Source organism: Rhipicephalus microplus, chromosome X, assembly GCF_043290135.1.
Source record: "Rhipicephalus microplus isolate Deutch F79 chromosome X, USDA_Rmic, whole genome shotgun sequence".
NCBI classification, from domain to species: Eukaryota; Metazoa; Arthropoda; class Arachnida; order Ixodida; family Ixodidae; genus Rhipicephalus; species Rhipicephalus microplus.
The window spans coordinates 457,612,943-457,627,720 of record NC_134710.1 but is presented as its reverse complement, the minus strand read 5'-3'; the positions used below and the strand labels follow the sequence as shown (position 1 = coordinate 457,627,720).

The window sequence follows — 14,778 nt, the reverse complement described above, 5'->3', positions numbered from 1 at the left end:
TCAAGGGTGCCACGGTGATAACTGCTAGCGTCTCCAATACTGAAAATATGTGATAATATGTGAGGCCACTGTGAGCGTGTCTGCGTATTCATTGAGGGTTAAACTTTCATGTCCCGGTATCCACACCAAGCGAATGAGTCGTAAATGTCATAGAGCAAGGGTGTAAAATACTTTTAATGCATTGGACAATTTAGGCGCAGTTAATGAACTACACACATACACGCATACCACTGGCACATACCTACCAACAGGTATAAGCCACGGTCACGCGGAAGGTGTTAGGCAATGTAAATGACGGGATTGTGTCATTATTCATGTCATGACCAGCGAGTCACTTTCGTCAAACCATCTTACCCAGGCACACTAATTTTAGACAAGCCAAAGTTAGAATGTCACCACGAGAGTACCAAGGCGCAGGTGGTTAGATAAATTGATGGAATGATGCGTAGACAGACACCAAAAGTGCATAGAGTACGCAAAAAATACTTCGCATATAAAACATTGACCACAATGAAAAGCGTAATAAAATAATCACGATAGCATGTACAGAGCCGATAGCGTGACTCTAGCGAGTAGGTGGATAGAAAATCTCTCTTGCCGCGAAGTATTGGGGGGTATGTCACGCTCTCGTACACCTTGCAGTGAGAGACTGGGCACGCCTACCGTTTCATGTCCAATCTTCATCCCACCACTACCGGTACACATGCTTGATTTTTTTATTGATTGTGCAGCCCTGGTGGAAAACCGCGATGCAAGCTCCGCAAGGCCAATATGAAAGCTAGTTGTGAGCTGTCAACTCTTTTTTAATACGATGATGCCCTTAAACTCGAGTGTTTATGGAATGGGCAGGCAATATTTTCATCGCGCTATGTACAATTGTTATATAAAGTTTACAAAGCCTAAACATACGTTTGTTTGATGTCAAGTATATATTTCATTAAGAGACAAGTGGAACAGATTTCTGCGTCTGTTGTTGCAAGTGCTGATGTAAGAAGAATAGCTAGAGTCACTCTCCATCGTCGTAACACCTTTGGTAACCAAACGTGAATATGGCGCACACCATCTGCCGAAATTTCCACCACATGGGGTTCCATAACGTACATATGAGTCCAAGTTGCACAGGCCTCTGCCATTTCACCTCCATCGCAATATCGCCCTGCCGCCATGGTCAAGTAGCAAAGGTACTCAGCTGCTGACCCACAGGTCATGGGATCAAATCCCTGCTGCGGCGGCTGCATATCCAATGGAGGCGGAAATGTTGTAGGCCCGTGTGCTCAGATTTGGGTGCACGTTAAATACCCCACGTGGTCGAAATTTTCGGAGCCCTCAACTACGGCGTCTCTCATATTCATATGGTGGTTTTTGGACGTTACAATTCATATATCATCGTCATCCATTGCAGTTTGACTACCCCGATTGGGATCGAACCCGTAACCTTATGGTCAGCCGTATAGAGCTCCGTAATTACTGCTCCAACGCGGCGGTGCTTTAATTGGGCAATTAGACAGAAGACGAAAAACTGTGTGACTTACTACCTAAAATTGTCGACAACACGGATTTCCTTCAGATAGTTATAAAGTGCGTCCGTATGTTTTAAGCTGAGGTTTCGCTGAAGATGGCTACGGTAAGCTGTGTTTCTTTTATACAGCATTCTGGAAGCATCCATCTGCATAGCTGCTTAAGATAAAAGATCTCTGGAGACGTCGCTTTGATCTCTCGAATAAATGTGCAGAGAACTTTCCTATAAAATCAGGGTCTTTGTCTATCCACTTGCCTACAATGTTTGTCTTATCTCCCTTTGCAGATTTCCCTAGCGTAAAATGAAAACCACAATAATAAACTTTCGAATAATCTGATCATTTATTGCGTCCGAATATCACCACAGGCAACAGTAATCACGCTATAAGAGCTTTCTTTTCATTCAAAGCAAGTTCAGACATGAGATTGTTGATGTCTTTAAGGGAAGATCGAATGTGCTGGGCAATCATTTCTTCAGTTTTAGCCTTCAGAACACTCTTGAACATTGTCGTTGCGGCGTTTATAATGGCGTTAATCAGGAAGTCTCCATGCTTTACTGCTTCAAGTGTAACATCCAGTCCATCAAATTTCAATAGCTTAAAGCCAGCGAGTTGAAGTTCACCGGCTGGAGATCTGCAAAATACGGGTGAGACATTCAAATGCGCTTCATTATGACATGAACCTTGAGCACAACGTTCAACAATGTTCAACATTCAACACTCGAAAGTTTCCTATCTGCCATCCTTTACCATCACGTCTTATATTTTCCGGTGCTGGGAGTGAATTTAAGCAAGAAAAGGAAGAGGCGTATGTGAAATTCTGGTGCATAAGCACTCCTGAAAACTAGGCGACGTGCGGCGTACCAGTCACCCAGATATGCGGAATGGCCGTTGATAGCAGCATGTTGCAGGTGTCGTAACGGTCGGAGCAGATGGGGCCACATATGTCTGTCAATTGACGGCAGCCTTATTAAAATGACTGATGTCAGCCCGCATATCTCGACAATACAAGGTAGGCATGTGGAAACGTTTCCTTGTCTTTCTCGACTGTTGTTGAAGGCACAAGGATCGTTATATAGAACCCAGAATAGATTTCGTACGGCTGAATATTATAGAGAACTAACAGACAGTGATGTCAAAACACAAGTACACTCTTAAATAATGAAGTGACCCTCTCTTCATTTAGGGAAAAACGGTGATGCCCCAACGTTCATCTTTACATAGAGAAAATTTCCTCTCTTTTGCCAATAACTAACCATATCTCCATATCAAAATCAAGATGGCTAACCCCAGCTATGCGGTTTAGCGAAGTGAATAGGCCTAACGAGTGCATCAATTCTCAGCTGATAAGATGCACATGGCACTGACAATCACAAAAAACGGTCTCGAGGAGCTTGATATCGAACTAAATGACTCAATCAAGCCGACAAACCTGCTGTGATGAAAACAGCGCGAAACAGAATGACGGATCCCGTTTGTTTTGTTCAGCCAGCGAGATGGCGTTCACAGTGAAATAGACGGGTACTGCGGAGTTCTCATACGAAGGCTGCATGCTAGGCTACCTGTATTTATTTTTCGAAGATTGACGCAGTTAAGCGACGGTGTACATGCGTTAATGACGCAACAAGTCATGATATGTGCCTCCAAACCGTAGACTCGATCACAGCAAAACAATTGAGGCGCAGGAGTGCATAATTTCGATAGATAGATAGAGTTCAACGTTATACAAATTGCTAGAGAAGTGAGAGCACAACAGCCGTGCAGAAGGTGGTAGCTTGCGCCATCTCGAAAGACTGAACAAAAAAAACAAAAGAGCTGCCTACTGCAACGTCTGTTGACACATCCGCACGGGTTCTTCGCAGATTGTTCGCGAGTTATACCTTTCATGGATTACTCACTCACACCGGGCACCTGATGTATGCTAATGTTAGGCCTATATATACATATGCTCATTCAGACACATAAAACACATACACTCGCAATGAACAATTCATTCGTACGAATAGGGTACAGCTAATACTATTAACAGTTCGCCACAGCAGCGCACGCTCTGATTTACTCACACCCCAACTCGAAAACGCACGAGCTCATATAACCACTAAATTTGACTGACCATAGAGGCACAAGCGACAAGTAGTCGTTGGTAAACCTTTTTACGTTCAATGGCCGCAGCACAACATGCACACACACAAATATACTAAATCTCATCTTTATACAATCAGATGTTTATCAACAGTTGCACAATATTGAACGAGATAATTACTAGAGCTCACTAGATTTCTGCAAGAATAATGACCCAAACCGTGCATACAATGCCAACGGCATTTTGAAGCTTGTGCCATCTCTCGACAACTGTCAGAGATAATTTTTTTCCTTAAAGCCTTCGACATATCGAACGCTTGCCATGCGCTTGCCATTTCGGAGGTCATGTCCTTTTTATTATTCCACTTGGTGCTCGGAGAGGGCGCACCATGCAGGCCAGATTTTATGGTCGTCGTTGCGTTGACTTCATTGAGTTTTTTTGGCTGAAACGTTTGTTTACATTCTATTTAGGCGCTTACCACTTGTGTGACCTTTATATAAAAATACAGTACACTGCTAGTCTTTCTCGAAAAATATTTTTGACGCGGTAACGATTGTCTCAGTTGTGTATGCGTACGTTACAACGCGGGTAGTGTGACAGAAATAAGAGAACATAACGTCGGACGAGATGGGTTTTTTTCGTAAGCGATGCGGCGTACCACAGGGGGCACTGCTCTCACCGATGTTGTTTAAAATATTCCTCAGTTCGATTCCAACACATAGCGATATTCATTTATATATGTATGCAAATGACATTGCTTTCTTTGCGATAAACAGTTATCTGCAATCAACATATCCCTGATGAATGGCACAAAGCAGATTACCCAGGTGGATTCACCTGAATACTTAGGTGTCATATATTACAGCTCGTTAAATTGAAAAAGTCACATTGATCACATTGGGTCCAAGGCAACACAAGCCATGGAGTGGTTACGCAAGATGAGCATCAGAAAAACGGGGCTGCAGAGAAATACATTGGTAATGATCTATAAAATATACATGCGTCCTGTCATCGAATTTGGCGGTGTGTTAATTTTGGGCAGTGCGACCTATAAAAGGAGACTGCTAATACTATCAGAAAGGTAAGCTTTACGACTGTGCCTTGGACTGCCCAAGTTTGTTCCTAACAATGTGCAATACATGGAAGCGCGTCTACCATTATTGGTAAATGGATTCAAAATACTTACTATCCAAGCTTTTTAAAACTATACAGTTTGCCCCAGAGAGATTCGTATACTTTTTTTATTAAAAAGCCAAGCTTATTTTTTGAAACTCGGTGGTTGCGATTCTACTACCCACAGATCATGTTCGTTCAAGTGCTGCTAGAATCACTGTACGCCAAAATCAAACATATTGTCACGGGCTAAGTAGATGCCCGAGGATGACGACGACGAAGTGCTGAAGGTGAACGTTCTCGGACTGCAGCAGCGTTGTACGCATTTGCTCGCCAGTATATTCGCCAGTACGCATTTGCTCGCCAGTGTATACTTTATTCCCCGTAACATCATTGGTGGAAGGTGCGGGGTACCACTCGCTATACAGCCCAACGAGCTGGATCTTCGCAGCGGATGGCGCATTGCAGCTACCACGATGACTGACCAGGCTACTCAATGCCAACAAGATCCGTCAGCCCCGCAGCCGATCGTTGTGGTGCAAACTCGTGACCCAGGCCCATTCAACGGCACAAGTGGCATAGACCTCGATGACTGGCTGGTTCTATATGAGCGCGTCAGCAGCAGCAACCATTGGGATCCGACGCTTATGTTGGTGAACATCATCTTCTACTTGCATGGAACGGCAAAACTGTGGTACGAGACACATCAATAAGAGTTGACTAGCTGGGACGTCTGTAAGCAGAAATTGCGCTATCTATTTGGGAAACCCATCGGACGTCAAGTGGCCGCAAAGAAAGAGCTTGCGATTCGTGCCCAGACATCCACAGAGCCGTACATCACGTACACGCAGGACGTGTTGGCTTTGTGCCGCAAGGTCGACAAGGGCATGCTTGACGAGGACAAAGTCGGACACATCCTGAAAGGAATTGCCGATGACACCTTCAATTTTCTCCTGTGCAAGGACTGCTCGACGGTGGAGTCGGTCATCGAAGCATGTCGTCGCTTCGAACAGGGAAAAAGTAGGCGCATAGTTCACCGATTTGACTGCCTTCCCAACACGGCGGCTACGTCCTCTTGCGAAGATATACCCACACTACATCAACCACCAGCGCCGGAAAACGTCACCAGAATAGTCCGTCGGGAACTCGAGGCTATGGCATCCGCTATGTCTAGCGTCAGCGCGCCTGGACGCAACCTCGATGCTGTTTCAATGATACAGGCCGTGGTTCACCAAGAGATCGCGAATATGGGCATTTCGTCCCCTCATCAAAATGCCCCTGCTACTTCCAGCTCGGTTCTAGTCGTTGCGGCTGCCACTTCGAACCACACTTTCGCGCCACGAAGAAACCCAGCTGAATGGCGCACTCATGATGATCGGCCCATATGTTTCACGTGCCATCGAATAGGACACATCGCTCGCCATTGCTGCCGCCGTTGGACCACATCACCTCGACCAAGCTTCTATGATTGGGGGCCTCGCTCTGAACGTGCACCTTATGCCCCGTCCTACCGTGCTGAGACAGGTGCAGAGCATAAACCAGAACGTCGGACCAGCTGCTCGCCATCGCCCGTGCGTCGTCAGTCCCGCTCACCCCAACTCCGCCGTTCTCGGTCTCCCTACAACCGTCGCTCGGAAAACTAGCCGGTGCAGCCCCCGGAGGTGACGCTGCATACACGACTCGGACTGCAAATCCTCTGATTACTCCCGACCAGTGGTGCAACCTTCTTACAATTCTCGTGATGGTTTACCTGTAACTGCTCTTATTGATACCGGTGCACAAATATCTGTGATGAGCTCAGACCTCCACCGCCACCTCCAAAAAGTTGTGACGCCTGCGATTGCACCTACCGTTCGTGCAGCGGATGGAAGTACTCCTGCTGTGCTTGGAATGTGCACTGCGCGATTAACGACTTCTGAGCATCAAACTTCAGTTCTGTTCACTGTACTGGAAAATTGCCCTCATGACCTCATCCTTGGACTCGACTTTCTGACTTCACACGCTGCGCTCATTGACTGTTCCAAAGGTCTTCTTCGGCTCGAACTACCAACCTTCTCAGAGACCGTCTCTACCAGCCCACCTCGTCTACGCTCTGTCGCTTTCCTCAGACGTCCGCCTCAAGCCGCAGTCCAAGTCCAACTCTCGCCATATCCTCCAGTACCCGATGGTGATTATGTTGCTGCCCCAATTTCTGACGTGGCCATGACACGTAATGTTGCACTCCCCAACACGATGATTACCGTTAAGGACAACCGATCTTCATTTCCCGTCCTCAATTTTGGCTTCTCAGCACAAGTTACTCCTCGCGGCATGTCACTTTGGCATCTGACACCACTGGTCGACCACACAGTTTCCGCCTTAACCACCGATTTGCCACCCAATTTTTCATCAACGTCACTCTCGTCACGTTCCTGTTCCGACCTTTTCAAGCCAATGCTATCTTACAAGCTCACCTCTGAACAAGCCTCTGCTTTCTTCAGTGTGTTTGCTTCTTATCAGGACAGCTTTGACTTCGGCGACCGTAATTTGGGCCAGACATCCGTGGTAACCCATCGCATCGACACCGCTGACGCTCGACCCATTCGCCTACGACCCTACCGTGTGTCAGCCCCGGAGCGTGCTATTATACATCGAGAAGTCGATAAAATGCTTCATAAGGGCATAATTGAACCCTCATCTAGTCACTGGTCCTCACCCGTTGTACTTGTTAAAACGAAGGACAATAGCTGGAGATTCTGTGTTGATTACCGCCATCTCAATCATATTACTAAGAAAGATGTCTATCCCCTACCGCGCATAGATGATGCCCTCGATTGCTTGCACAGTGCCAAATATTTCTCTTCAGTAGACCTTCGCGCAGGCTACTGGCAGATCGCTGTGGACGACAAAGACAGAGAGAAGACGGCCTTCGTGACTGCTGATGGACTTTATCAGTTCAAGATGATGCCTTTTGGATTATGCAAAGCCCCCGCGACTTTTGAGCGCATGATGGACTCTCTCCTTCGAGGTATGAAGTGGACCATCTGCCTGTGCTTTCTTGACGACGTTGTTGTTTTTTCGACTACTTTCGACGACCATCTTACCCGTCTGTCCACAGTGCTTGATGTTTTCCGACATGCAAACTTGCAACTTAAGTCGTCCAAATGCCGCTTTGGGCAACGCCAAATCTGCGTACTCGGCCATCTTGTTAACGCTGCGGGTGGTCAACCGGACCCTGCAAAAGTCCGAGCAAATCGCGGCTTCGCCACACCCCGCTCAGCCAAGGACGTCTGAAGTTTTCTGGGACTGTGCTCCTATTTCCGTCGTTTTGTCGAGAAGAAGAAGCCCATCCTCTAACCTGCCTCCTCAAAACGGATGTCGCATTCACCTAGGGCCAACAGCAAGCAAACGCCTTCTCGTCGCTCGATGACATTCTCACCAATCCATCAGTCCTAGCTCACTTCTACCCATCTGCCGCCACGGAGATTCTTACTGATGCCAGTGGCTACGGCATAGGCGCAGTGCTGGCGCAGCGGCAACAAGGCATGCACCGCGTAGTCGTTTATGCAAGCCGACTGTTGTCGCGCTCGGAAAAAAAGTATTCCATCACAAAACGCGAGTGCTTAGCTTTCGTCTTGGCGATTGCGAAATTCCGACCGTACCTGTATGGCCGATGATTCTCAGTTATTACGGACCACCATGCGCTTTGCTGGCTCTCTTCACTCAAGGACCCTACGGGACGCCTTGGTTGCTGGGCGCTGCGCTTACAAGAGTACACTTTTTCCGTATCCTATAAATCCGGACAACTTCACAAGGATGCCGACTGCTTGTCCCGTTACCCAATCGATCCCCCTGACACGGTAGAATATGGACAAGAGGCCCTCGCTCTTTCAATTACCAACTTCACCGACATAGCTGCTGAACAACGCCGCGACCCATCTTTGCGTGCTATTATCAATGGTCTGCACTCTCCCCACCCTGTCCACTCCTTACAACTGTTCGTTCTTCACAACGACATCTTGCACCGCTACAACGCCTGCCCTGATGGTGCTGAGCTCTTACTCTTCGTTCCTGTGCATCTTCGCTCAAACATTTTGGCCCAGCTCCATGATGCTCCTTCCGCTGGACACCTAGGGATGTCACGCACGTATGACCGCATTTGTCGCCGATTATTTTGGCCTGGCCTCTACCGTTCTGTGCGACAGTACGTTGCGGCATGCGATCTCTGGCAGCGCCGCAAGACACCTGCTCTGGAACCTGCTGGTACCCTCTAGCCCACTGAAGTACCAGATGAGCTATTTTTCCGAGTCGGCCTCGATCTTCTAGGACCTTTTCCCGTGTCGTCCACCGGTAATAAGTGGATTGCTATTGCTACCGACTACGCAACCCGGCATGCCGTTACACGCGCCCTCCCCACCAAGTGCGCTACTGATGCAGCCGATTTCCTTCTTCATGACTTTATTCTGCGTCATGGTGCTCCTCGTCAGTTTATCACCGACCGCGGCAGCTCTTTTCTATCTAAAGTAGTCGACGAGCTCCTGCGATCTTGCTCTACCCACCACAAGTTCACTACAGCGTACCATCCGCAAACCAACGGCCTCCCGGAACGCCTCAACCGTACCCTGACGAATATCTTAGCGATGTGCGTCTCCAAGGATCACAAAGATTGGGACATCCACTTACCTTTCGTTACCTTCGCATACAACAGTTCACGTCAAGATACAGCTGGATTTTCACCTTTTTACTTACTGTTTGGTTATGACCCGCCTTTGCCCATGGACACCATGCTCCAATCTGACATCCCCTCATCGACTGCTTATGCTCGTGATGCCCTGGCCCAAGCTGACATCGCCCGCCAAGTCGTTCGGGATCGTTTATGTGCCTCGCAGCTTAACCAAAAGAGTGCTTACGATCGCCGGCACCGTGACGTACAGTACTCACCGGGGTCACTCGTCTTGCTGTGGTTACCATCACGTCGTGTTGGTCTCTGCGAAAAACTGATGTCTCGTTACGTTTTCCCCTACCGCGTCATACGCAAGGTCACCAGCGTGACCTATGAGATAGCTGCACTCCATACCACGTCAGTACCAGCTTCAGTCTCGACTGATGTAGTGCACGTCTCACGGCTTAAACCATACTACTCACGCCTCGAGAATTGATCGCACCGGGACGGTGCTTCTGCCACTGGTGGGTAATGTCACGGGCTAAGTAGATGCCTGAGGATCACGACGGGAAGTGCTGAACGTGAACGTGCTCAGACTGCAGCAGCGTTGTACGCATTTGCTTGTCAGTATATTCGCCAGTATGCATTTCCTCGCCAGTGTATACTTTATTCCCCGTAACAATATTTTCTCAACAAGTAACTTTAATTTAGATATTCAGACAAACTTTGAGCATATTGAACCCTCTAACTTGAAAAAAATGTCCTTTCAATATTTAAACTATCAGCTTCAAGATTTTTTGGCACAGGTGAAATGGAGCAACGTAATTGCGACTGATGCATCCGTATCAAGTGAAAAGGCTTGAGCAGGTATCTTTTCACGTTCCCTTGACTGGTACTTTTCGGCTAGACTTCCAGGTTACACACCTATATTCATAGCGGACTAATTCGCTGTTGTACTCTCACTTCGGAAAATTCCCCTGAGCGAATCGGAAGCAGTCGGCATTACAGATTCTTTTTCCGTATGTGCTGCTCTGTCTTTCGAAGCCAACTTAACACTTATGCAAATGTTTCGACAACTCATACCGACAAACTTGATAAAACTGCAGCTGGTATGGGTACCAGGCCATCGTGTCATATATCTCAATGAGATGGCGGATAAACTAGCCACAGTATATCTTAGTGGTCCCCTTATACCGATTTTGCCTGATACGACTTACACGACAGCAATAAGGTTTAGAAACCTCTGTTTGCATGAACTCAACTGCTACTCATTGGTTAAATTTCAAGATTTCGCACATTTAAGATGCTGCTGAAATAGACAGTGGTGCGCAACACGGCACTTGGAAGTTACTTATACAAGATTGCGTTGTAGAATTCCGCGACCTAATTATTATTTTCATAAAGCTGGCCTAAAAGCGCCACCCTCATGTCAGGTTTCTGAAGAAATGGAAACGATAGTATATTTCTTTTTATTCTGTCGCCGATATTCTTATAAGCGGAAAGATACCTGGTAGCCCCACTTGAACAGTTAGGATTAGAATTCATTGTTGCAGTAATTTTATCGTTTAGCAGCATTAAATTTGGTTATAGCTACAGAGACTTCTGCTCTGCGGTATTTGACTACATAATTTGAACAAAGCAATTGATATGGTAAACGGCCTATATATATATATATATATATATATATATATATATATATATATATATATATATATATATATATATGTGTGTGTGTGTGTGTGTGTGTGTGTGTGACGTATGAAGCGATGATTGGTAGAAGCCGAGAAGGAAGAAGTGGAGAAAGGAATAAACATGACGTATGAGCCAGGCCACGTCGCCCATTCATCGTAGCGTCACACGAGTCGACAGGATGAAGACCTCGCAACCACTTCATCGCCCGGCCATCATCATCGAAGACCTCAGCGAGACGCAGTGACCGAACGCGGACCACAGAAGAACGCCGACCACCAAGACCACCAAGCATCATGACAGCAGCATCAGACAACCTTGACATCCCTAAGTACACCGGATCAACGGACGACAGACCCTTACAGGATTGGTTCAACCTGTTCGAGCTCCATGCCGCCGCTGCATCATGGTCGGAACGGGAAATGATCACCAACTTCACTGACTACATCTCCGGTGAGGCATTTAAGTTTTACCTGATACACATATTCGAAAACAACGAATCATGGCAAAAGATCAGAGAAGAGATGATTGCCCGTTTTAACGACTACGAGAAGGACTTCGTCATTACCGGCCATCTGCATACAACCACACGCGGCCGTCGCAGTCTACGCTTATTTCTCAAGGAACGTAGCTTTCCACCAGGTTTCCCTTCACGAAAGTCGGTATTTTCAAAGTCGTCGCTCCAGCACATGACACAAGACGTTGCTTACCCACCTCATGCACTTCATTTTTCTTCTCGAATACGTGGTCCACCACCCGACTTTCCATCACGCGGCTCTTCAAGCGTTCCTGACGCTCACCGTTTGCCTCATAAAGACACCATGTTCACGATAGACGAGTTGACACACCGAGAAAATACCCAGTCGAGCCATGCTCCTTCCCCACGAGTTCATGCATCGCCGTCCGGTTCATACACACTCGACAGTCGAAGCAACTCTGAAGGCTCAGACGCATCGAACGTCGCGCGCTGCAATGCGCAAGAGCCTGTCATAGTGAACAGGGCAGAAAAAGCTTCTGAAGAACTTTCTATCAACTCTGAAGCATCATCTTCATTGCATGAATAGCATGACAACTGCTCAAAGACTACCAGATGCCGACTGGAGACCCCATCAGGTTGTCATGAAAACCGGATGTTCAAAAAGGGCTTCCACCACAATATGGTCCACAGCAACGTGAGCAACGCCAGCAAAAGCAAGTCCGTGAATCGCAGACACTCCAACGGACACACCAACAAGGACGACGACGCAAAGCAAGCCTCTTAAAACAAATTCAAGAAGCTAGGCAACTTCGCATAAAGGATCGGCGCCAGAAACGCATTTGGCACAAAATATCAAGACTGCGCCTAAGATTACAGCTCCGAAACCTCAAGAAACACCGAACAAGACAAGAAGGCACCAGTTCTACTATGCAAAGATTGAGACAACATCCCATTATTTTACGACAACGGAGCCAACGCCACAGAAAACTACGAAAGAGACTGAACGTTATAATTTGTGCAACGCACGAACATAGACATAATTCCTTGAACTTCAGTTCTTGTACACGCAGGCTGCAAGCACTAATTCTGTCTCAGCCGCGACACAAAATACAGCACGTACGACAGAGGATTCAGCGCCTACGACATTCGACCTTCAAGTGCTCCAAGGACTTCCAACCTTGTTCGTTCCTCGCAGCTGCTCAAGTCATGTCATGGTCAGTGCAGTTTTGCAAGACGTGGTTACCATCTCCAGAACGGCAGAGCCAACCTCGCCCACCAGAACTCCCCCATTCACCAGACTGCCGCACTATTTTCTGAAGTTTTGCGAGTTTACGGAACACCAGTGGGCCATGAAGTTAATTGTGCATTTTGACATTTGTGACTTCTCAACCTTGCCTTGTTTACTTTTTCTTGTTAGTAATCCACGCCTTCTTTCGGGGGAGGGGGAATTGTGTGACGTATGAAGCGATGATTGGTAGAAGCCGAGAAGGAAGAAGTGGAGAAAGGAATAAACATGGCGTATGAGCCAGGCCACGTCGCCCATTCGTCATAGCGTCATATATATATATATATATATATATATATATATATATATATATATATTGTAACGAGGAGAAATAAGACAAAGAGACAACGCCTTTGCTGCAGGCCGGCTGTTCTTTATCTGCCCCCTCTTCCTCGTCCTCCTTCTCTTCCAGGTATGCGCCGAGCACGATCGCCGCTTTGTCATCATTACACTCGGCCACGCTGCAGCTGGTCTACTCCTGTAAGAAAAACACAAACCAATGTCACGTTTGCCGCCGTATGCAGTTCTTCATCCGCGACACATGCACCGTAAAGTTATTCCGTTTTCTCTTGTCTCTGCGCGTATCAGAAGCTGTGGATCGTACTCGCCAAGTGTTATCTCCCAAGCGCTCAGAAATAATGTAAGGGCCGTCGTACTTTGGGTGCAGTTTGTTTGAAGACGATGGCGCACCTCGCTGTAGCCACACCTCATCACCTACACTGTATTTCGGCGCGGGACGGTGGCGTCGGTCGTAGTATCGCTTTTGTGCCTGTTGAGCATGCACAATCCTCCTACGCGCCTCCACACGGATATCGCGACAAAGTGTCTGGCGTGCAGCGGAACGCCCTACTTTAACGGGAGTGTCCAAACCGAACGTAGCATTCAGTTGCGGGAGCTGACCATAGACAATCTCGTAGGGGCAAATTCCTGTGGAGCTGTGTGCCGCCGTGTTCACTGCGTACGCAGCTGCTTGGAGATGATCATCCCAGTCGGCCTCACCTCGTTTGTGATTCTTACAGTACGGTGCGAGTCTAGCCTGGATAGTCTGGTTCGACCTTTCGGTCAGTCCGTTCGCCTGTGGATGGTATGCCGACGCGAAGTGATGGTCCACTCCAGCTTGTTGTAGGTAAGTGCGGAGCTCGCGACTGCGAAAGGTGGTCGACCGGTCTGAGATCAACTTGTTAGGAAGACCGTGTCGCCATTCGAAGCGATCTTTCAGGAATCGGATGACATGGCTAGCAGCAAGCGAAGGCACGGCCGCGACCTCTACGAACTTGGACAAGTAGTCCACAGCGAGTATAATGTAACGATTGCCCGCTGTCGTCATTGGAAGAGGCCCGATGTGATCTATGCCCAACGTGTGGAAAATTGTCTCTGGAGGCTTGATCGGCGTAAGAAGTCCATGTCGAGCTCCAGGACGTCGTTTGTGTTGCTGACAAATCTCGCAACTGGCAACGTATGAACGCACGCTTTTATCCATTTTCGGCCACCAAAAACGTTCTTGTGCCTTGCGTAAGGTGGCTCTGTAGCCAACATGGCCTCCCTCGGGAGTGTCATGGATGGCGCGTAGTACGCTCGATCTTAAGGTGTCAGGAATGACCAGGAGATGACACTCGGTGCTTTTATCGGCCCAGTGACGCCGATACAGCGTTCCATTACGTAAGACAAACTTGGCATTGCGTCCCGCATCGCCAATGGAGTCTATAACGGATGCGAGTATATATATATATATATATACTCGCATATATACTCGCGTATATATATATATATATATACATATATATATATATATGGAGCGGCCGCGTCAGCAGCATGGGTAAGTGAGCTCTGCACATATCTACCTATAACTTTAGCAATTTTGGTTCTAGGAGGGTCAGAGTGGTGTCTATTTGTTCGTGAAGATACAAGAAGTTCAACCGCTACAAATACTGCTATTACAAACGAAAATTTCAAATTTTAGGAACAGAAAAC

General features: G+C 47.3%; 1 protein-coding gene across 1 annotated transcript in view; it reads right to left on the bottom strand.

Annotated features, from left to right (window-relative positions):
- Nucleotides 1-1,836: 1,836 nt before the first annotated feature.
- Nucleotides 1,837-14,778, bottom strand: part of LOC119160847 (uncharacterized) — a 35,220-nt gene continuing 22,278 nt past the window's right edge. Inside the window, exon 3 of the mRNA XM_037413102.2 lies at nucleotides 1,837-2,151. Within this exon, the coding sequence (XP_037268999.1) occupies nucleotides 1,896-2,151 (256 nt within the window). The 3' untranslated portion in view covers nucleotides 1,837-1,895. The remainder of the gene's footprint in view (nucleotides 2,152-14,778) is intronic.